Consider the following 24151-nt stretch of genomic DNA (forward strand, 5'->3'; position numbering starts at 1 on the left):
GGCTATAAGAAGTTGCTGAAAACTAGCCTGAGCTGATAGGAGTTTCCTTACCAAGAGATTCTACACCATTAAAACCCCTGTTTTAGGTTCAGTCCTAGTCCCTATCACTTATTCAGGATTTAATGATAGCATTGGAAAGTCGTTCTTTGGAAAGAGCTCTGGGTTTGGTCAGAGGCCTTGCCATTAAATCCTAGTGTTGCTTCCTTCTCATCTTCATAGTTTTTGTCTTTCTCCTTCTCTTCCCCTCTCCTTCTCTTCCTCTTCTCCTCTCCTCCACCTCCCTCTCCTCCTCCTCTTTCCCCTTTCCTCTTTCTCCTCTCCTTCTTCTCTTCTCCCTCTCCCTTTCCTCTTCCCCTTTCCTCCTCCTCCTTCTTCTCCTTCTCCTCTTCTTCCCTTTCCTCCTTCCTCCTCTTTCTCCTCCTCTGCTTCCTCCTCTTCATCCCTCCTCTTCCTCTTCCCCTTTTCCTCTGGGTCCCAATTTTCTCATCTGTAAATGAGGTGATTGGACACAATTATCTCTAGAATTACTTGCAATTCTAAATCTATGCTCTTAGACAGTGGGTGTTGACAATAATTCTATTCTCTTAATGGATTATGTAGGAACTCCCATCCTAGGATATGCCTTTTCTCAAGGTCAAACGCCAAGACTTGAGCTCTGTTGGTATTTTATCCCACCAAAGCAGAAATAGAAACAGAAAATGTGCTTCTTTTCCTGAATTGATGTCTTAATTCCCCAAGTAGATTACATGTAGGCTTTCTGGAGACAGGGACTGTGTTTAGCATTTCATTTTTGAAATCTCCCATCTTTCCCACCCTCCATACACGTACTATGCCTAGCACAGTCCTGTACATACAGTAGGCACCTAATTGATATATTTGCTGCTTTAGTGGATCATTTTTAACAATGTTATTGGTGACAGAAATGGTAGACCCCAATAGAGCTATATTTAGAAGTGTTTTCAATTAAGGTTAAAATAATTTGGGAAGAATGGGTGCAAGGGTGATGGTAGTGATAGTGGTACAGAAGACAGTCCAACTTTGGGAGGTCCATCTCATGTCTCTGTGGGCATCAGGGAAGAAAGACATTGGCATGAGCTGCCATTGCAATCAGGCATTGGTTGCACCATGGGGCCAGAGTGATCTGGCAGAGGCGTATGAGCTGAGGCACTGGGGTGGTGGTTGCCAGGAGGAGTAAACACACTTACCCCACCCAGGTGTCAGCACAAAGTTCAGTTTCCCATGCTAATTTTTGCTCAGCTGTTGTTTGTTTCTATTGTTTGAATGATGAATTTCCAAGCATATCTAGAGTCTGTGCAAATGGCTTTGGAGCAGTGTAGACACTATAGTCACACAGTGCCAGAGTGACTTCCCCAAACTTTGGGAACCCGGTTTCCCTTTCACATTAGCAGCTGCCGTCACACATTGGCAGGACTTTCATGGTCAACCTAGTTCAGTTTTGTAGGAAATCAACTATTTTTGGTAAATTATATAAAGTCTGTATAAAGAAATGTTATATGTTCGATCCAGACAAGCACGATAAGAAACCATAAAGCAAGCACTGAAGAGGAAGCATGAAATAAGAAGTGATTTTTTATTCCATTAAATCTTAAAGTTATAGGATTGAGAACTGGAAGGGACTTTAGAGATTGTCTAACACAATCCCATCGTTTTACAGAAATAGGCAGCCAGGTTGTGCAGTGGCTAGAGCATTGGGCCTGGAGCCAGGAAGACTTGGGCTTAAATCCTACCTTAGATACTTAGATACTTACTAGCTGTGTGACCCAGGGCAAGTCACTTAACCTCCATCTGCCTCAGTTTTCCCCTCTATAAAATAAGGATAATAATATCATTACTTCCTAGGGTTGTGTTAAGAATAAAATAAGATAATATTTGTAAAACACTTTGTGAACTTAAAGCACTATTCAAATGCCATGATGATGATGATGAAGTAACAGGCTCAAAAAGGTGAAAATCCTGTCTCTGTCACTTAAGACAGCTATGAGACCTCAGGCAAGTTAATTGCCTCCTTGGGCCTCAGTTTCTTTATCTGCAAAATGAAAGGGTTGGGTTAGATGGCCTCTAAGTTCCCTTCTGGTTCTAAGTCAATGGTCTTTATTATCTCTGTGAAAACTAGCTTACTCAAAGTCATACACATAGGAGAAGAGCTGATATTTAAATTAAATTTAAATATTTAAGACCTTTGAGTCAACTTTCCATTTTCCAGCTCTTTCCACTATGGAGGAAGAATCAAAGCTCAAACATATCCATCATAGGGTTAAAAATATGACAATTCCATGATGTTGGCTCAGCTTCAGAGAAGCCAGTGGAAGGAGGCAGCATGGATGTCCTGAGTCCTGGGTCCTGAGTTCTGATCCTGGCTCTGATACTGTGTGGCTTCGGGCAAGGCATTTACCGGCTTTGGGCTTCCATTTACTGATCTATAAAATGATGAAGGTAAACTTGATGAGAATGAAAGTCTTTTCCAACCCTAGGTCTCTGATCCTATGAAGTAGTCCTTAGTTTTTAGCATTTGGTAGCCCATGGACTTTTGGCAACACTCTCTGGACTTATTTTATTTTATTTTTACCAAAGTTAGTAGCATGTTGAGTCAAGCTCAGTAAAGACGTGCCTTCTTGATAACAGTAACAACATTGTTAGGCTTAGTTTCAAAAATAAATGTTTGAAAACAAAATGGGAATAAATATTACCATTAACTTGGCCATCCCACTGTTGTAAGAAAGTCTTGGCATTTAGGGAAAATGAAGTCACTCTATAATTCTAGTGTTTGCTTTTTAGGAATGTATCAACTTAAATGCATCCCAAAGTTGCATTCTTTTACTTTCCTATTGCTTAGGGTTATGGTGGTCATGACCATTGTTATTGTTATTTCTTTTGCCTTCTTCACCTACCTATCTCTTTTACTGTTTTCAGTTGTTTTTAGTCACGTCTGACTCTTTGTGACTCTATTTGGGGTTTTCTTGGCAGAGATACTGGAGTGGTTTGCCATTTCCTTCTCCAGTTCATTTTATAAATGTGGAAACTAAGGCAAACAGAGTTAAGCGACTTGCCCAGGGTTACACAACCAGTAAGTGTCTGAGGCCAGATTTGAACTCAGGAAAATGAGTCTTCCTGACTTTAGTCTTGGGACTCTATATCACCTAATTGCTCTCTATCTTTTTATAGCCCCAGCTCAAATGCCACCTCCTTTGGAAAGTCTTCCCTGATCTACCTTGTCTACAATGACATTTTCCTTTGTATATCTCCCAGAGTCTTTGGTTTGCATCTCTCTCAGTCTTATCATACGTTAATAGTTATCCATGTACATTCCTGATTCTGCTATTAGACTGTGAGCTGCTTGAGAGCAATGACCATGTATGTATTCTTCATCTCTCTCAGTACAAGTCTGTGGAATAGGCATCTAATAACTGTTTATTGAATTGAGTTCCAGTTCCATATCATCAACTGTCTATTGGGCATTTACAATTAGATATACCATATGCATCTCAAACTCAATGTGTCCAAAACAGAACTTTCTCCCAAACCCATCCCTCTGACCTTCCCTTTTTCTGTTGAGGGTACTACCATTCTTCTAGTCACTTAGCTTCTCAGCCTTAGAGTCATTCTCAATTCCTCAATTTCCTTCACCCTACATATCCTAATGTTTGCCAAGTCCTACTGATACTACTTCCACAACATTTCACCTATCTGTTCCCATCTGTGTACTCACATGGCCACAAGCCTAGTTCAAACCTTTATCACCACTCACCTAAATTGTTGTTATTTTCTCCTAACTGGTCTCTCTGACCCTTCCCAACCTTTCACACAGCTTCCAAAAGCATAGGTCTGACTATGTCCCTTCCTTTCTGAAGAAGCTTCAGTGATCCCCATATTGATTCCAGGATAAAATACAAACTCTGATTTGGCATTTCCATCCCTTTACCAATCTGGCTCCAACCTATCTGTATAGATTGTTTTAGTGAATAAATGAGTGAATGAGTAAGTATCTATTAGGTGCTTGCTGTGTGCCAAGCTCTGTACTAAGGGCTGGGATTTAAATGCAAAATCAAAGACGGCTCTGCCTTCATGGAGTTCATATTCTAATGGAAGTAGGGGCAAGAGCTGGGACAGGAAAGGGTAAGCATACTGTATAGCAAGGTGGTTTACCAGGAGGTGATGGCCAGAGAGTAGGAAATGAAGTAAAAAGTGATATCTGGGTCTTTCCTGACATAAGGGTCTGGGAGAGGCACTCATCAATAAGGGCAGTAGGACCCTAGGGTAGACTATTACTCCCCACCAGGCACTCTATGTTCAAGCCAAGCTAGATAGCAGGATATTCCCTGAATTCAACATTCACACTCTCACCTCCAAGCCTTTGTTCAGGCCATCGCCTATTACTGAAATATTGTCCCTCCTTAATCCTGCTGCTTGCAATCACTGTGTCACTTCAAGGTTTAACTCAGTAACTAGGTATTTCTTGATTTTGTCACTTGTTAGTTCTCTGCCCTCCTTCACTTTGTATTTTCATATTTTTGTTTTGTATTTAATCTGTATACATGTTTCCCCCCCCCATAGAATTAAAACTTCCTGAGGGCAGGGACAACCTCATTTTTTTCTTTATAACCATATCGAGCACAGTAGCACATGGCAGGTGCTTAGTAAATATTAATTGAATTGAATTTAAATTGTTACCATCACTTAGATTTTTCTAAATGCTTAATGGTAACAAAGCTCATTTATATACATTATCTCATTACATTTTGTCATGTGGTAGCAGTGAAAAGATGCACCAGTATAGCCAGGCATAAAGTCAGTGAACCTTATTGGCATGAATGTAGTACTTTCCACTTTTCCAAGGACTTTCACACACATTATTTTTTTGATCCTCACAACAACCCTGTGGGACATTCATTCATCCATCCATTCAATAAACATTTATTGTGTCTACTGTGTATGGACCATTGTACTAGGCACAGAAGAAAAAATAATTGCTAGAATTTCTATAGAGATGGTCTGGAGGCATAAATCAACAGGACAGGACAAGGGATTGAATATGAGGGTGGTGAGGTGGATACATTAACATATTTAAACCCTAAGGGAGGGATAAATCCGCAGAACTTGACAACTGATTGAATATGGGTGGTGGTGGTGGTGAAGAGGTGGAGACATTAGCATATTTAAACTCTGTGAGATAGGTTGTGTAAGTACTATCATTTCCCAGTTTTCCAGAAGGGGAAATAAAGAATCATTTTAGATGACTCTTCTAAGATCTCACACTCACTGGGATTAGAATCCAGGTCTCCTGACTCACAGTTCAGTAGTCTTTTCAGTACACCTTGATAACATAACCTAGCTTTTCCCTACCTGTCATTTGTTCCTTCTTTCTTTCTTCCTTTAATCTGGGGCAGAGAGTAAAGCCTGGTACAAAAATTTCACACATGGGAATGGTATGGCATACAGAGAGCCCGCCTTGAAGCTAGGAAGACCTGAATTCAAGCCTTGCCTCTGGCACATGTTGGATATGTGACCCTGAACAGTTCATTTAACCTCTCAGTACATCAGGCAACCCTAAGACTATGTTACAGAGAAGATGCCAGGCTTCATTGGCAGAGTTCCCTATACCAGTGAAATCAGAGGTCTAGATCCTATTCCCACATATTTACATACACTGAGATTAAACACAGGGCATTGAGGTCATTTTGCTAAGGAAACAGGGATGACCATAGTTAGCCCTATGGTTTAATTGGTCTCACATTATGCTGCAGAGGAACTCTCTGTCTGATGATCCTTGTCTTACTTGACATCATCCATCCAAGTTAGCTCTGTTTTTCCCAGCTTCTCTTCATAACCATTTATAGCTCTCTCATTCTCAAATTTGTCCAAATCCCATTGAGCTCTGATGGAAGTGACTTAATGTGTGTTGAATGCTTTAGCCAGAGGCTGAAAATAGTCTTTTCAAATAGGCTACAGTAAGAATTGGGGAAATGAGTAGTTGTGTCCCTAGTGGGAAAAATCAGTGGGCTCAGATTTACATGATTTTGGTTTGAGTCCTGGATTTACTAGTAAGCACCTATGGAGTCCTGAGTAAACCACTGGATCTCAGTGAGTGATGGTTTCCTCACCTATTGGATGGGGAGAATTTCCTGGATCTTTCCACCTTACAATATTGTTGTAAGTAATTAATTAACTTCTGGTAAGTGTTTTAGAAGCTATGAAGTGCTCTGTCAATTCCATGTTATTATTATACTTCCCAAGTTTAACAAAATGAATAAAAATACAACAAAACATAGATAATGTTAATATGTGGTTTCCTAAGTTACTAGGCATGTGGTCTGCAGGGATCCTTATGCATGTTTAGTGGCCTTGTTTCTTTTTGAATTTGACATAATTCTTTTAAATTTTAAAATGAGGAGATTGGATTAGATGACCTCTAAGGACTCCACAGCTAAAGTCAAGTAAGGCCTATGATCCTTTGATCTTGTGACTCTGTTGGCTAAGGGATCATGGCTCTTGTTAATAATGTTGGTGGACTCTAGTCTTAGAATCTAATACACCGTCCTGAGGTGTACTGCAAAGACAGGTTTTAGAAAGGAGAGAAATCAAAACAAACAAAAAAAAGTTTTGCCTTGGAACTACACAAGATTGCTTTGACCTGGGCCAGAACTCAATTAAGGAAATAATGGAATATTTACTTGATTGGCAAATAGAGTCAATTAGTTGAGATCTGTTCTTGTGGAGGGAGGTTCTACTCTGGAAGTTTCTCACAGTGATGGAATCACAAATATAGACCAAAAATTGCATGTGGTTTTAAAATATTGAATGCTAGGCTACATGGTTTAATGGACAGAATACTAATATACAGGCCTAGGAATCAAAGATTAGGAACTTAATAAGCATTTGTTGAATTAAATTAATGTAAAAATTCTTAACCCAGATATATAGGAGTTTTCAAACTGATTCTTTATCTCATTCTCCCACAGCCCCCAAGCAACACTCCAAATTGGAAAGGCATCAATCAATACCTAGAGAACCCACCCAAGCCCAGCTGGCCCAGGGATAGGGCTGCCCTATCTCTGGGGGTGGGGAGGGATGATAGAGTGTCTAGATATAATACAGTCCCTCCTTTATGGAGCCCATCAATCAATCAATCAATCAATCAATCAACCAATATTTATTAAGTGCCTATGGGCCAGGCACTGTGTTAAGTGCTTATAGTGAAGTGGTACTATAATTCCGTGACAGAAGGTACTAGATAACTATACTGACAGAGTTGTAATTAAGGCAGTGGGAAGACTACTAGTATTTCCCCCCAGGCCATTGACATCCGTCCAGGTGCATTTCCTCTCTGTTGGACCCTAATCAATAAACCTCTGGTTGACTAATCTTGGGCCTGCACCCTTTTTATGACCCAGTTTCTCCTGGGGGTTGGGGTGTCGAGATAATCTGATGTGTGATGGGGGCTGAAGATGGGTTTTCTAGAGGACAAGCTTTTTTCAATGTGACCATACCAGGGAAAACTGTTCTCTGCCCCAGATCCTTACTCAGTGGAATCCATCCTAGGCACCATAATTCCTTGTTGGGAATACATGCCAACCTTTCTTTGAAGAACAAGTAAAGACTTTAGTTGAGACTGATATCCTTTCTGAGCCTGTCACCTTTCTTTTTTCTAACATCACTAATTGTGTCTAAACACCCTATATATTTATACTCTTGTACTGATCAAGATATATTTTTTTAAAATGATTAACATTACTGAGAACAATCTAAATTGGACTTTATCTGCTTATTGATATCATTTTGAGGAATGCCAGCAAGATATATAAACAAACTGGAATTTTCAGTCAAAGATGTGAAACTAGGCATGAAGCAATATTTTAGGTTAACTCTCTTATGTTAACAGTTAATAGAAAAGCATATGGTACTGGAGCTCTAAGTTGGCTGCCATGTATGGTGACTTATAAAGTGGCATAAAAAGTACTATGAAAGATGCCTATCTGATTCTCCAATAGCTCCCACTGTCCCTAGGATCAAAAACATACACTTCAATAAGCATCTAGAGACCTCTAGCTCAGCCTCCTAGGTTTATTACACATTTTGAGCTTTACAATCCAGCTAACTTGGCTTTACTCATTGCCCCTCACATACAACAAAGCTCTTGGCTCTGTGTCTGGAATGCAATCCATCCTCATTTCTACCACCTCATAGAATCTCAGGTCTCCTGCAGGGCTCAGCGACGTGCCTCTTTCTATGTAAGGCTTTTCCTGATTGCCCCTAGCTGCTAGTGCCTTTCTTGTTGAAATACCTTATATTAGACATGTATGTGTGTAAATACACAACACCTACGCATACATGTATATAGATACTCATGGAGAAACACAGATATGTATTACATGTTTATATATATACACACAAATTTGTATTTACCCTTCTGTGTAAATGTTATTTCTCCTAATGAAATGTGAACTCCTTCGGAGTAGGAATTCTTTTGTTTCTGTCTTTGTACGCTGCCCAGTTCTCAGCATGGTGCCTGGAATATAGTAGGTGCTTAATAAATGCTTATTGGTTGACTGAAAAAGGAGGTGGGCTGGTCACATAGAGTGATAACACAACCTAGTAGGTGCTTAATAAATGCTTATTGGTTGACTGAAAAAGGAGGTGGGCTGGTCACATAGAGTGATAACACAACCTTAGGGATGCACAAAGACTATTAAAAGGTCCAGAGAAGGGCCTCCAATGAGTTTCGTAGATCCTCTAGTAAGGATTTATGGAAAGGTATGGACAAGAATAATGCAGAATGAGAAGGCATGTTGTCTGAACCAGAGGAGGGAGCACTCATGCCAATGGAGTGGCAGCTTTTTTTTTTTGCAAATGTAGTATTAACAGAATTATAGGGTCCCTCTTTTTATGTGTGTGAATGAGGCAACTGGGGTTAAGTGACTTGCCCAGAGTCACACAGCTAGTGAATGTTATGTGTCTAAGGTGGATTTGAACTCAAGTCCTCCTAACTCCAGGGCCGGTGCTCTAGCCACTGCTCCACCTAGCTCTCCCTGAAGTCCCTCTTTTTTAATGTAAGAGAAAGGGTTTCCCTCCCCATATCCATTTATGTAATGTCACAAAGGCATGAGGGCTCTCTGTCTTTCTGTCTCTGTCTCTGTCTCTCTCTGTCTCTGTCTCTCTCTTTATGTGGGAATTACTATAAGATAAGAAATAGGTCATTCAGATACAGCATCTGAAAAGGTCCTGTCATCACTGTTCCCTAGATACTGGAATTGTTCTGTGGGTACTGTTTTAGCAGCTAGCCTCCCAGCCTAACCCTCACTTTCTTCCTGCTCCCTCAGACAGTGTTTCCTCCTCATGGCAAACCCATCCCTTTGTGGATCCACACCTGAGCACACCCATGAGCTCCTGGAGCTCTTTACTAGAACACATCCAAGCTTGGTGAGGAGTCTGCAGCAGACACACTGTAAGCTGCACCCAGACACACCTTTAAGCAAACACATGAACTAACTGCCACACTTCCACACAGCTTCCACACAGTAGAGTCACTCTCTAGTGATTCTCTTTCTGAGTCAGCCCACTAATTACAGACCCTAACACTAACTCTCTGTCTCCACATCATTCTCTGCACTTTGTAGTTCACATACTCAGAGAATGATGTCTTAGCCACATTTACTATATTGATTACCAGTGTCAGGAGAATGCCTTGACCATTCTTTTATAGCCTAGGGAGGCAGGATAATTACCAATTGTTCTATTCTTCTTGGACACAGTGGTTCCCTGTTTTTAGGACAATAGATTGGGAGCTGAAAGGGACCTTAGAAGTTATCTAGTCCAAGTTTTGAATTTTACAGATGAGGATCCCAGAACCCAGAAATAAAGTGGCCAAGGGTTACACTGTGGCAGAGCTGGGATCTAGACCCAAGTCCTCTGAGTCCAGATCCAATGCTCTTTTCGCTATCCTAATGAGCTGATAGTCTATAAGTATTGGCATCATTCTCCTGATCTTTTTGTCTAGTAATCCTAGCAAAAAAGGAAATGAGGTAATCTGGCATAACTGACTCTAAGTGAAGCCATGATGATGATCACCTAATTATCTTCCCTGTTCTTTTGAAATACTGTGAAACCACCCATTTAAACAATTCTTTCTATAATCTTTACGGGCATCTAATGTTTCTTGGAATCCACTTTTTGGAAGAGTTCTGACACCACTTCTTTTCTCTGCCCTGCAAAGATTACTGACTGTTTAGAGACTGCATTTACAAATTCTTTAAGTAACTTGGGTTATTATTCATCTGCACCAGGGATAAAGAACTCATTTAGAATAGTCAGGTGCATCTTTTCTATCCCCTCATCTATCTTGGAATACAGTTTGGAATCCAAATGAGTTTATGATACATTCTCCTATGTGAAGACCATTTGCTTTGTTGACTGACTAGTTTTGCCTTTTTCCTCATCATTTCTGTTGTCTTCCCTAGTCAGTGGGCCTTTTCCATCCTTGTTCTTCATCTGACTCTTGTTTTAAAAATGTATTTGTTTTAATCCAATAAAATCCACCTTCTCACTCTTCTATCTCAAACCTCTTCCCCAAATGAGAGAGAATACATCTTCATTTTACTCTTAATGTACCTAAAAAATCCCTACCTCTTTGTTGTTTACTAGAGATAATAACCTTAGTTCATTCTGGGTTTGGAATTTTAATCTTGTTGTTTATACAGAGGCATGAGATTTTGTTTTTGTATCTTTGGAGATATGTCTCTTTCTACCTTTTAGTATGTGTCATTTAAAAATTTAAGCTAATCAAGCAAGTCCCAATAAACCCACACCATTTTTTAAGATGCTTTCCTCTTTCCTTACTTACTCCCATCCTTCATAACTAAATGATCAGAATTTCCTTTTTGAGTATTCCCACTTAAGCCATCTTCCATGTTCAAATTTCAGCCTATAGGTTCATGCCTATACTTTCTCTTAACTTTCTCCTGTCACTAGTACGACATGGCTATTTTCTCCCAGCTTTCCTATTAGTTACATGTTAAATATTCTTGATGGACAGAATGTTGCTTGCCCTAGTGTCTTCCTTCATGAGAAGGGATGCCCTTCTGCAGAAAACTTTGTTCCATCAATTGCTTTGACCATAGAAATGGGTATCCATGATAACCTAATGACTGCTTATGAGCCACATGGATTTTGAATCATGGACTAGTTCAATTATAAGACTATAAATATGTCAAAGGAATCGGCAACATCTTACTAAGTTACACGGGTGAGCTCAAGCACTTTCTAATGCTGGCACAGCCACAAGAAGAGCAAATTTTTATAGTAAAGAGCTATATAGGCTTTAAAAAGTTTTTTAGGTACTCATGATACAAAATGCTCTATGGAAACATGAATATGAATCAGGTTGTGAAAATATAGAAAAATAATGTAATATGTCTTGTTCGTCTGTACACTGTGTACTGTTTTTCTTATAAATGCTTCTCCTCATTTCTTTGAATAAATGCAGGATTAGGCATCTTTAGAACCTTTATGGATCTTTAAGGAGGAGAACCAGTGCTTATCCTGAGGAGAGATGAAGTGTGGCTGCTGCTTTAAGAAACACCTACTGGAAAACGGCAAAAAGCAAATCTTTAAGTTTCTAATGCAATGAGCAAATATGTTATGGCTGAATTTCTCCCCTTCCCCCACTCCCTCTCCTGCATCTCTCCCTCTCCCTCCCTTCTTCCTTCTCTCTTGTCTCTGTCTCTCTGTCTCTTTCTGTCTCTCTCTCTGTCTCTCTCTCTCTCTCACTCACACACACACACACACACACACACACACACACACACACACACACACACCCCTTGGCACTCATTGAGCAGAGTCTCAGGCAATTATCTGGACAGAGATGAAGCCTATTTGGTCTCAGAATGACCATATCACACTGACTTACTTCTACCAGAGAGATGTCCCTCAGCCACCAGAGAGATTCAAATCATAATCATAGCACACAAGACATGTTGAGAGGAGGGGAAACAGACACATCATTCTTTTCTACTACTATTCTGCTCTCCTGGGCACTTTCCCATGGGTCAGAGTTACAGAGTAACAGGCTGCCATAATCCTTTTGAGTCCTGAAGGCTTATTTGGGTCTGAAATCCTCTTGACAATAATTGACTGTCAACAAGTTCCTCAGTTGAGGCCAGTCTAATTATGTTTTACCATTAGCAGCAGTTACTTTCTCTGCCTGGCCACATACATCATTGACTGTGTAGTGTAGCCCAACTGTGGCTGACTCCAATGCATTTTACTAGCCAAGGTGATGACCCCTATCGATGCTAATGGTTCCCCTGCCTTCCCTGGCCTTGGTGCTGATAGTCTATGAACTGTCCAGCTTTCTACCCACACTCGAATTAATTCCCTACTCATCTATTTCATTAACCACTGGTCTGATAGATCATAGGTTTCTAGATCTAGAGTTTATAGGACTTTAGAGGTCATCTGGTCCAAACCTTTCATTTTACTGATGAAGAAACTGAGGTCCTGGATGGTTTGTTTATAATTGTGATATGAGCATAATAATAATAATGATATATTTATGGAAAACTTTGAGGTTTCCAAAACACTTTCCTCACAAAAACCCTGTGAGGTAGGTAGTCCAAGTATTTTATCTTCATTTTATAGGTGAAGAAACTGATACAGAGAGGCTATGGAACTTGCCCCCAAGTTTATAAGCATCAGTATCTTTCCTTAGATTTGAGTTATCAAAGTATTCTGTGATAGCATTGATTGGTTTTTTTTTTGATTCCTGAGTATTAAGTACTTAATTTGGAAGTCAGATTCCTCTCACCATGCACTCTATAGAATACAACATAATGGGGATTTATAAAGCTTATGCTTGTGGTCTTGATACACTTGATAGTACATTTTCGGCTGCTCTATTTACTGAATGGTTCATTCATTTAATCAGTCAACAGGCATTATTAAGTGCTTAATATGTACCAAGCATTGTGCTAAATGCTGGATATACAAAGAAGGCAAAAGATGGCCCTGCTGTTAAGAAGTTCACAATCTAAGGGGGGAGATAACATGTGGACAACTACATATAAATAATATATGTATGTGTGTATGTATCTATGTATATATGTACACATGTATACATGAGTATACATACATGTATGTGTGTATATATATGCATATGTATGTGTATATATGCATATATGTGTATCTGTCTATCTAGATTTATCTACCTTCTAAAGGTGGAACTTCAGCTAAGACTTGAAAGAAACAGCCAGGGGAGCCAGGAGGTAGAGAAGAGGGATAGCATTCCAAGTATGGGAGCCAATTTGTGGGGAGCTTTTCATTTGGGAATTTCTTTCGTCAATGAAGGCTGAAATCATTCTATGACTTAGAACATAAATCCTAGGAAGCTACTCAAGGTGCATAGAGTTTCAGTGATTTCCTTGGAGTCATCAAGCTAGTAATTGTAAGAGGAGGGATCTGAGCCCAGATCTTCCCAACACTAGACTTAACACTTTATTGCCTCTGCCTGCTACCTGTACATTTATCCATTGCTGGGTACTCTGAGGGATAGCAAAGAAGTAGAAAAAATAACTCTTACCCTGCAGGAAGTTTACAGTCTCCAAGAAAACAAGATACTGTGTGTGTGTGTACACATACAGTATATATGTATAAATGTAGTAAATGTATACATACATATACACATATATGAATGAAAGAATAGGAGACAATACAATCTAGGGCTAAATTATGTAGTATATAACCCCAAATGCTAGGAGTATAGTTCAGGAAACTAAATTCTGGTACTGTGGCGGTCTATGGTAATAATGCACTAAGTGGTATTTGGAGTAGTTATGAAAAGTGAAATTGTTTCACTTGTCAGGTAGCAATTTTGCTGTAAATGAAATAGCACTGAGTACCCTACCCCTTTCACAAAGACCTCCCACCTTCCCAGCTAGATTCCTAGATTTGATCCACATGCATTTTCTGACCTATCTGGGCATAAAGGGGCAGAGATGCATACATTTTACTTTCCCAAGGCATGGATTTTGGGTTCACACTTACATGAATATTATTGAGAGCGCTAGACATGGACTATTTGAGTGGCCCCAGCCTCTCATTTCTGGATCTTTTTCTCACACCCATCTTGCCTGGTTTCTCCATTTTAGGCATCCAACACCCCAATGACCTATATTCTACACTTCCCTTATCAAGTGTCTCTTGTGCAAAGATCTTACATCAGTCATTTACACCTTAGACTAAATATAAGTCCACGGGGTGTTTCTCTCATTGCATTTGCATTTTAAAACTAATCTTTAATTGTGGGTAGAAGCACTTTATTTCCCCTAAAAGGAACCTCAGCCATCAGCCAGTAGGTAGGGAAAGCCTTTTTCAGGGGTTGAGGAAGAGGATGGGGAGGATGGCAAGAAGGATCCTCCAGAAACTTTAAAATCATATGATCTAGGTCACAGCCTACTCCACCTAAACACTAAACCAGCTCTCAATATTAGTAACCATTTTTATGAATAAAACTTCCTAAGCTTGAGCATGACAAAAAATTACATTATAAAAGGCAAGGATGATTGTGAGGAAGTAAATTGGATGTAGACTGCTTTCAAAATGGTTGTTTATAAAGTTGGTGCAAATATGAAACACTTTAATGCACTTCAAATTATTCATTTCACCATGGAGTTCTTAAATTACTGAAATAAAAATAATTTAAAAGTAGAGCATGTACATTACCTCATAAGATAAAGTTTAATACATTTTATCAGCTTAAAGGACAACAACACCACCAATCTAACCAGAATTCCAGGCATGCATTTACATAAATATATTAAATTAAGGAAAGAAATTATACACTTAAACATCCTTTTTTGTCTAGAAATCATTAAATCCACAGATCAATAATAAAACCAGTTCTCTGCATTTACCACTTCAAGAAACAACTGTTCCATTTTCCAGATAACACAAATACACTTGTTAGAATTTATATGCATTATACATATATATTACATAGATAGTGTGTATACATATATAGTGTTTGTACAGGTAGATAAATACATACATATACATGGGTGTGCTTCTGCATACAAATCCACACTGATGTATTGTATGCAGTACGTACTGGTCTTGCTGGAGGCTGATAGAGAGCTAAAGTGGAGATAGTTGCGTGTATATTCTCCATCTTTTCCAATGGACTTTTGAGCAGAGGGATGCCAGCCTCCATGGTCTTATACCTCTTTATCTTCCCTATGGGGCTTAGCTCAGTGCCACATACATAGTAGGCACTTAAGAAACATCTAGTGAATGAATGAATGCTGTTTAATGGAATATTACGCACATTATTTTTCCTTGGTTAAACTTGGAATACAGAAGAATGAAACTGTGGGGTTCTTTCCAAAAAAAGAAAAAAGAAAAGAAAAACGTTGCAACAATCTTGATTGTATGAACCTTGATCCCGTCAAAATGCACCTGCCTTCTCAGCTTGTTGCCACAGCTGTCTGCCCTTTACTGACAAAGATGTTAATATGGATTGGTAACAACAGCTTCTGGGAGAAAGAGTCCAGGGAGACTATTCTCACTACCTCTGTTTACCCAAAGGAAAGTTAAAGAAGTGAGGAAGTATGCTAGAAGAATCATGAAACAATCATTCTGTAATTCAGTGATGGTGTAACAAATCTGTCAGAAAAAAAGAAAGCCAGGAGATATTCTTATGATGCTCACATTTTTATACTTATTAATCCTTGTCACATTTTGTGATGTTTACTTTTTTTAAAAAAAAGTAATCTAATAGCTGAATAGTCAAATGTCACATTGATAGAAAAAAATAATACAGTAGAATTCCATTAGAATTACCCCTGTCACATGACTTTGAATACCCCATAGGAGAGACTGTCCCTTACAACATAATTATCTATTGAAGTCTAAAGTCTGGGTGTTGTTCTGGCTCTAGTAAATAGTCTTACAAAAGGGTTCTACTGCCTAACAGTCACAATTTATCCCAAGAAATCCATGACTGAAAACTGTTGAATTAATGACATGTCCAACCTCTATGACTGTCCAAATAAAAAAGTGCATTTTTTGGCAGAAACTGGACTGACATTCCTCTTGAAAGCAGGACACTACTGACTGATTACTGATAAATGGTAAAGGAGAAAAAAATACAGGGAGCGGTTCTCCACTGGTGGAGAGAGAATTCTACCTCTTAGCTAAGTCATTTTGAGCCTCCTACTCTTGCCCTTGGCCCAGGAAAATATGGTAGATTTACTACTGGATCATAGCAAAATTCATCACTGTCCCCACTCCAACTTTGATACTCATGCCTTCTAAAGAAAAAATGTTATAAGGAGGTGAGCATACTCACTGTTTATATATTGTCTCTTATGTATACTCTGCATATATATGTACACACACATTTTGGAATTTAGTGCTTTATCATTCTTACACCATATGCAAAGAAAAAATAGCATTTAATTACCAACTTCATCATATGCCAACCTTCACAACTCATGACAGGCCTGATACCGCATCTTTTGGGCAGGAGTTGATGAAGATTCTGCCTGGATTAAAGATGGTAGGCACTATGAGTTACATTGACAAAATGGGACCATTCTTCTTTGACTATTTTCGTGTTACTGCATCCTCAATATCACACATCTATTTTTTAAACGTTATGGGAAATGAGACTAAATGAGCGTATATCAACTTCATGCATTTTAAAAGAGAAATTTAGTTTTAAAAACCACAAGTCTGATAACTGGATACATCCAGCCTAGAATGTCTATTGATCTGATAAGGGACACCCTGGACTAAACTTTCTCCTTTTAAACAGCTATGCTTATATGATTCATTAAATGCACACGAGAAAAACTTTGATAGAAATACACTTGTAAGAACTTGAAGGTTGTTGGAAGGCATGATGACCCCTTTTCATGGCCCAATAGCCAAAAGAACATCCCTTTTCAACTGTCCTTGACATTTCTTGCTCTTCTCCAGGTCTCATTTATCATTACTTGTGTGACTAGTTTGTATGTGAAAGGCAGAGGAAGAAACTGAAGTGAAGTGCATTCATTCCTCCCTTTCCTTCTTGTTTAATTTAAGGAGAAGCTTCTTAACTATTACAAGCATTCACAACAGTACTCTCAGATTTCTGGAGCTGTCCTTATCAAAATAGGAGTTCATTGATATACTTGAGTGTGTGCTTCCCTTTCCCCCTTAGATGCCTGTGTAACCCCAATTTGTGGTTATGAAGTCCCTGCTAAGGAAAGGATCTCCTGATCTCCTTCTCCTCCTCTTGCAATGGCCATGCTCTTTGCTCTTAGAGCAACATTCTTTAAAATGGAATCCTGTGTGACAGCTGCTACTTAGGTGGGAAACAGCTGCTAACTTCTCCTCCTGTAGCTCCCCCCAGCTGAACCCTAGATTCTATAAGTAGAACATTTGAGACTGCTGCCCTTGACCTAGAGGATATGGATCTGTGGTGAAGTGACCAGTTGAGCTAGGGCATCAAGACTTCATTTCATTTCCCAAGCTTGACTGGCTACAACAGCCTAGCCTTTCAGGTTGACACTTGACTTCTAGCCTTCATCATGGAGAATCTGACTTGGCAATGCTGAACTTGACATCACCAGTGGGATAATTTGTAATAAAAATGTTGAAGGAGATTAGATGCAGCAAAAGCTTGAGCTTGAGACTCTGTAACAATGGATGCTGTGAGACCATGTCTACTCAGTCTAAACTACTGGAGGTGGACAACAGAGAAGAAAGGGAGGAAAGGATGAATGGAGGCAAGAAAGAGAAGAAATCACTGGTAGCTTTCTACAGAGGCTCACAATGAATATCAATTGAATTGATTTGTTGCCCAACAGTTGACTATTCTTCACTGGCACTGGTTTGGACTCTTCACTCCTACTTTGGGGTTGGTTTCTCTTTTGGTTTGATGCAGACCAAAGACAATTCAATTTTTAAAAGTTGGCCTAGTTCAGGGGTTCATAAGCAGGGGTCTGAAAACTTGTTTTTAAAAATTATTTTAGTAACTGGATTTCAATATAACTGATTTCTTTTGTAATTCTGTATATTTTTTTGTATTATAAAGATCATTTGGAGAAGGGATTGGTAGGCTTCACCAGTCTGCCAAAGGGGGTCCATGACACAAAAACAGTTAAGGACCCATGGCTTAATGGGACAAATAAGGAGACTAATATGTATTCCACAAGACTGAACAGACAACTCATTGGAGAATGCCATAAATATTATGGAGAACAGATGGTGTAAAAAGATAACTTAAGTACTGGGTAATTATTAAGTTAGTCATCTTATTACCATGAATTTTGATTTTTCAGGTGGGAAAGAAGTGACTGGAAATAATACCTTCAAATGCATGTGATGAGAACTACTGTGTATTAGCTCAGGGTAAAGTTCTCACAGACTGGCAATTTTGTTTGTCAGAGTGGGAGGCTCGGAGGCTAATGGGATGACAGAAAAGTATGACTTTTTTCCCCCACGTTGGGTAACTGCAATACCAGATCCTCATGTAAAACTTATTTTAAATTTAAAGCTAATGACCAGGGAGAAAACAGTGTTTGGCATATAATGATTTTCATTAGTTTTTTTTTCTAAATTTGTACATATTTCCTCATTTCCATTTTTAAAACATGAGCTGTTGGAGCTAAATGGTGATTGACTTATATGGGGTAAAATAATTACCTTTTATGACATACCTCTTAACCACCTCCTACCTGCTTTCCGCCATAAATAAGCCAATTGAGAAGATTTCCTACAGATGTGTATGAAAAGTTGCTCTAAAAGAAATGTCCACTGGATTAAAAAAAGAAAACTGAGTGGCAAGTTTAAATTTTTGGTCATTAATTAGTTATTGATATCTCCTCTTCCCTTGACAAAAAGAAACGACAGGGACCTGATAGCATTTTTCAGTTTAAAGTCCATGAGACGAAGGGGTTATCTTTCCTATAGAGTTTCATCTTCTATTCCAAAAACCCACAGCAAGCAAGGCAGTGGCAATTGGTGCTTAGAAGGATCTCTAAAGCTATTTGGAACTCTTTCAACTTGGGAAAAAGAAATATCCTTCATTTAATGGAAATGTAACTGACAGAAGTGTTGGCCAAATGATCTTTTTGGAAATATGTTAAATATGTAAGAAGAAAGTTTGAATGGTTCAGATATTGCTGAAAATATGGCAGTGTCTCTAGTGTTTTTTTTGCAGAAACTACGAAGAGTTTAACATGTAATAAAACTGCATGATTTGACAGATTTAGACAGCTGGTTTATTCACGAGAAGTTCACATTTTGTTAATGTCATCCACGTTGACTAGGGGAAGATTAGATGGTAAGGTCAATTTACAAAAAAATGGTTGTCAGGACATTTTCTTAATTGTCAAACTTTTTTTGTGATGGAATTTAGCACAGGGGCTAGGAAGAGAAAGCAATGGAGACAAAAGACTGCTCTTAACCTACAGATGCAAGCCGCTGCAGGGTTCATTGCAAGATTTGTCACACCATTGGGCCAATGAAGTGTTAGTGGGACTAGCGGGGACCACCCCTTTTCTGGGGTAAGAGGGCAATTTGGTCTCCATGCTCATTTAATCCCAAGACTTCTTTGAATAGACTGTCAATTGAATCTAAATCGTGCAAAATTATGCATGCACTTTTTAATGCAGGGTATTGTTCACGAAGCACTGGACCAAGATTTCTCAACCAATTTCCATTTGCCATGAGGTCACTGGAAACTGAAGCAATCATATATGGAAGACAAATGCAGTGGACTTAATGTATCCTTTTGCATTGTGGTCTACTTATAAATGCTCCCTGGCTTTAATTACAGAGCTCTCACTTTAAAACAACAGAGAAATACCGCCTACTAAGATACTGTTCCTCACTCTCCCCTCCTCCTCCTTCACCACCCCCTCTCTACCCCAATCAAGACTTATTTTTCTAAAGGTGAGAAATGGAGCAGTCCACACTGCCTAATTTACAGCATTGTACCCAGGACTCAGAAGGAACAGGTGTTTATAAGAACACCAAGGTGGGAGCGTGCTCATCATGAGTAGATTTTTTTTTTCAGTAGTGCAAAGAAACCTAATCTATTATTACAATCCAAACGTGGCAAACTGGCCACTTAAAACCATTAAGAAAAGGCCAACCAGTAAGAAGATCTTGTCTTTCTCAGGTTTAAATTAGAGTATTTCACTTCTTTAAAAATCTGAACAATACATTTACAGAAGATTTATTGATACATTAACCAAAGTGAAGGTTTCCATGGCATCCTGGAGGGACACTTACATGAAAAGTCCTATTTGGCAAGAATTCGTTATGTAAAGAGCTTTCCAAGATTGGTTCAGGACAAGCTCTTCTCCAGGAGAGTTCCATGCAGTGTGAGATCGGCACAGTTCTAATCCCATACAATCTGGGCAGTCCTGCTATGGTGAAAAGCACTTTACAAATGTTTAATGCTGGAATTTTATAATGACTGGCTGTTTTCTTGCTTTTTTTCATCCCGTCGTGAATGATTACATGTTGACCCAAGGATACATGGCTAGCTTAGATCCACAGCACATTAAAGAGCGTGTTTGCTCTCTCTCTCTCACTCCCCGTCATTCCAATTAAGTTGGTGAAAAATGTAACTTTAGTATTTTACAGGACATGGTAAAGCGGTTTCATCTAGGTGATGTCTATATTATAAAAATAAAATAAAATAATATAAATATGTAACACAAACCCAGTGCCTATTGTTAAATAAAATATACAATAAAAACCAGACCTTTTAGGATGATTGGTTTTGAAATATGCTGATATAATTTAATTATAAAACACTGGAAAACAATCTGGAGATTAAGCTGGAGTAACCCGATTTCTATGCCAATAAAAAGGTAAGTGCATAACATTCTGTAATGCAATACATTGAAGAAGGTGAAGATTACAATTTTATATCAAGTTGCCCATTTAGAAATGCATCAAGGAGTTCTGAAACACCATCTCATCATATAGTCCTTCTATTTAAAAATGTTGCTTTTTTTAAAAAAAGGATTAACTCCATCAGTTTATACAGTGTAATGTTTCAAAACTCCACCTTAAAAATTGTTCTTAGTTATTACAGACACAAAATGGCTGGGATGTCAAAGAATCTATTCTGGTGACATAAAAAATGTCCTTTCTCAGTGTACAGTGGATTCACTGTGTAAACTCCTCCATAAAAAGAAACGTAGTTTCAAAAAAATCCACCAGGAAGCAGCCACACTTGTGGGGTCGAGGGTAGGGGATGGATGAGTGTGTGTACACATGTGTATGTATATATTCATATGTATTATGATATATATAACATACATATACACACGCATACATATACACACAGTATCTGCATGTTTGTGGAAAGAATTTTTTAAATTAATAAAAAAGGAAATGAAATCACAGGAGTTTGTAGCAGGATAACAGTCTTTTCATTTTGTTTCTCTCTCTTTTTTTTTAAGTGACAGGATTAAAAATAAATGCCCATCAGGAAGGAGAATCCAAAAAGTCCCCGAAACTATACAATGTAACTTGTTAGATCCAGCAAATAGGATGTCATGTCAATGATCTGATCAAGAATACCTGCCCTGGTCACTCTGCGGATGTTTCTATCCACTTGTTCACATTGAGGTCCCAGGTATCCTTTTTTACATAGACACTTATTTGGTCTAACACAAACTCCTCCGTGGCGACAGGCTGGTTCACATTTTGCTGGAAAATAAAAGGAAGAAAAACAAATTCTGTGAATGTAGAAATAGAGCAATAGAAAACTCACTGTTGATAGGAGATTATCTCAAAAACATACAAATGGGGTCTTGTGATTTGAAATTATTGACTTTCTCTTTAGGGACACATGGTGTGTATCTACCTTGCCTAGGGTGGATCTACAGGGGCTACTCATGGACCTGATCCCACTGATCAGCATGGGAGCTTTAACATGCTGCTACTCTTCCCTCCTCCTTAGCAGCCTGGTGGCCAATTGGTCCCAGTGTCTCACCATTTTAATGCTCAACTTACTATGGACACCCCACAGGCATAGGCCGCTGTAGCTCAGAAATCCTTAGCTCAAGAGATTCACCAGCCTTAGCCTCCCCAGTTGCTGGGATTACAAGGTATGTGCCACCATGCACAGAAAAAAAAAATATTTTAGAACCATGAAGCTATTTCTGAAGAAGCAGGATTCACTGAGGATCCTCCCTCCCCTAAAAAAACAATCCCCCTAGTAAATCAACTGCCTTTTCTAATGGGGGTTTAGGTCTCCACAAAGAAATTCCTCTTTTCTCCCTGTTGGGACACTGAGGGACTAGTTGTTCAACCGTGTGCTGATTTTTCAAATTAAACTTTAAAGCCAAAAGCAGAGGGGTTTATATTTCTCCAGGCCTCTGTTCCCATTCATAGGAGTGGGTAGTCAAAAGTTGGTTGTGATAATACCTTCTATCCAATCATTAACACATAGACTTTACTTCTTCCCCTACTCTCCCCTAATCTTGACTCTAAACTTCAGATATTTTACTACTAATAGTTACTTTGGAAATAGCAATGAAGGAGGGAGATTAGGCATGTCTACTATTGTCTTTGCTAACAGGGTGAATGGGATGGGGAATTGGGGATGGGAGTCCTTTTCCCTGAGAGGGCTTAGTGGGAGAATTTAAACCCTGACAGTACTTTTCTTTAAATACTGACTCTCCTACTCTGCAGACAAAGTTATTCCAAATGCTTTAGCCAAGTCCTCAGAGTGGCTGCTAATAGTGTGGGTGCTGACATCCAGGGAGGAAATGATATAGAAAAAGTTAAATATTTCATTCTCCCAAAGTTGGGGAAGATGAACATATTGGGGTACATTTATACAAACATTTTTCTCCTTGGAATAAGAATACCAACCTGTGGATTTATTTATATGTAATGAATGTCTTCAGTTTGGCTCAACATATCAATCTTTTAAATATTATTTAGTCATCATTTCTATACAAGTTTTGTGCTTTGTAGATAAAGGCTAAAACAATGAACTTCATCAACTAAAAAACTGAAATTCATGTGATTTAGGCCTTTTAAAATTTCGGATTTATTCCCTTCTTGTTTCCAAAAAAAGCAGCAATAGAGCTTACCAGGCACCTAATATGAACTGATTATTACAGCAGGTACTGAAATGATTCTGACAGAGAAAATAAAATGGGAAATATGGCAGCCAGTTTAAGATTGTTTTGAATATTAGCTTAACTATGTAACCTTTATTGATTAGTTGCCAAGCACTTATTAAACATTTACTGTGTGCCAGGGTCTGTGCTATACCTATGGAAGGCAAAAAAGTAGAAAGGAAGAAATATCCAGAGGTAGAAAAATTTTAGACAGACATGGAAAAATCACAGAACAAAATTTTTTGTTTCCTTGTCTCTTATTAAGTCATGTGGTTCTGCTGTTATATGCTAAGCTGTTATGTAAGATTTTATTCCTTACTGTATACATTTATTTATTTGTTTTTATTAGTAGTAATTAAATTTATAATGCATTTTAGAAGTTTTATATAATTCTAAATATTAGGTTAACATTGTAACAGAATGAATCTTTAAAATAAATAAAAAAGGCATTCAAAGAGGTTTGAGTAATAGGAAATTTCACGAGTTTTCTATCTGAAATAAAAGTAAAATCCAATTTAAATTAGGAGTTTTATTTTTGTTGGCAAGACTCAACCTCAATATTTGGACTTCTTTTCCCCTAGTAGTTTGTTTTTCTTTTCTAAGTCACATATGACTTCAAGTCTAACGCAAATGCATACATTTCTGCAAATCTCTGAGTTTTAGCTAATTTATTCTTGCATATAATTTAAAACCAAATGAAATTAGTTCGACCAGAAAGAAAGAAATAAAATGATGGAATGAAGGTAAGAAAGCAGGAAGGAAGAACAATCCGGAGGTATCCTTTTCTTATGTATAAAATCACAGGATATCACATTTGTGAATTTCCCCTCAATTTCACGCCATTATTGTTAGTCTACATTTTTTTGACCTTCTTTATGCAATCCCCAAGTCCAAGCTAAGTATCACTTTGTGACAGTGAATGACTGGGAAAAGCACAGGTTTGTGGAAGAGCCAATGTAGGGATATGGCACTTGGGCTTTCTTTCTAAATGGAAGGAAAAC

At 38.5% G+C, this 24151-nt stretch overlaps 1 protein-coding gene across 1 annotated transcript in view; it reads right to left on the minus strand.

Annotated features, from left to right (window-relative positions):
* Window positions 1–20220: 20220 nt before the first annotated feature.
* HHIP (hedgehog interacting protein) overlaps window positions 20221–24151 on the minus strand; it is a 138861-nt gene continuing 134930 nt past the window's right edge. The window contains exon 13 of the mRNA XM_020989835.2: window positions 20221–21726. Coding sequence (XP_020845494.1) covers window positions 21533–21726 — 194 coding nt within the window. The 3' untranslated portion in view covers window positions 20221–21532. The remainder of the gene's footprint in view (window positions 21727–24151) is intronic.

Source organism: Phascolarctos cinereus, unplaced genomic scaffold (assembly GCF_003287225.1).
Source record: "Phascolarctos cinereus isolate Bilbo 61053 unplaced genomic scaffold, phaCin_HiC Scaffold_9;HRSCAF=440, whole genome shotgun sequence".
Classification (NCBI taxonomy): Eukaryota; Metazoa; Chordata; class Mammalia; order Diprotodontia; family Phascolarctidae; genus Phascolarctos; species Phascolarctos cinereus.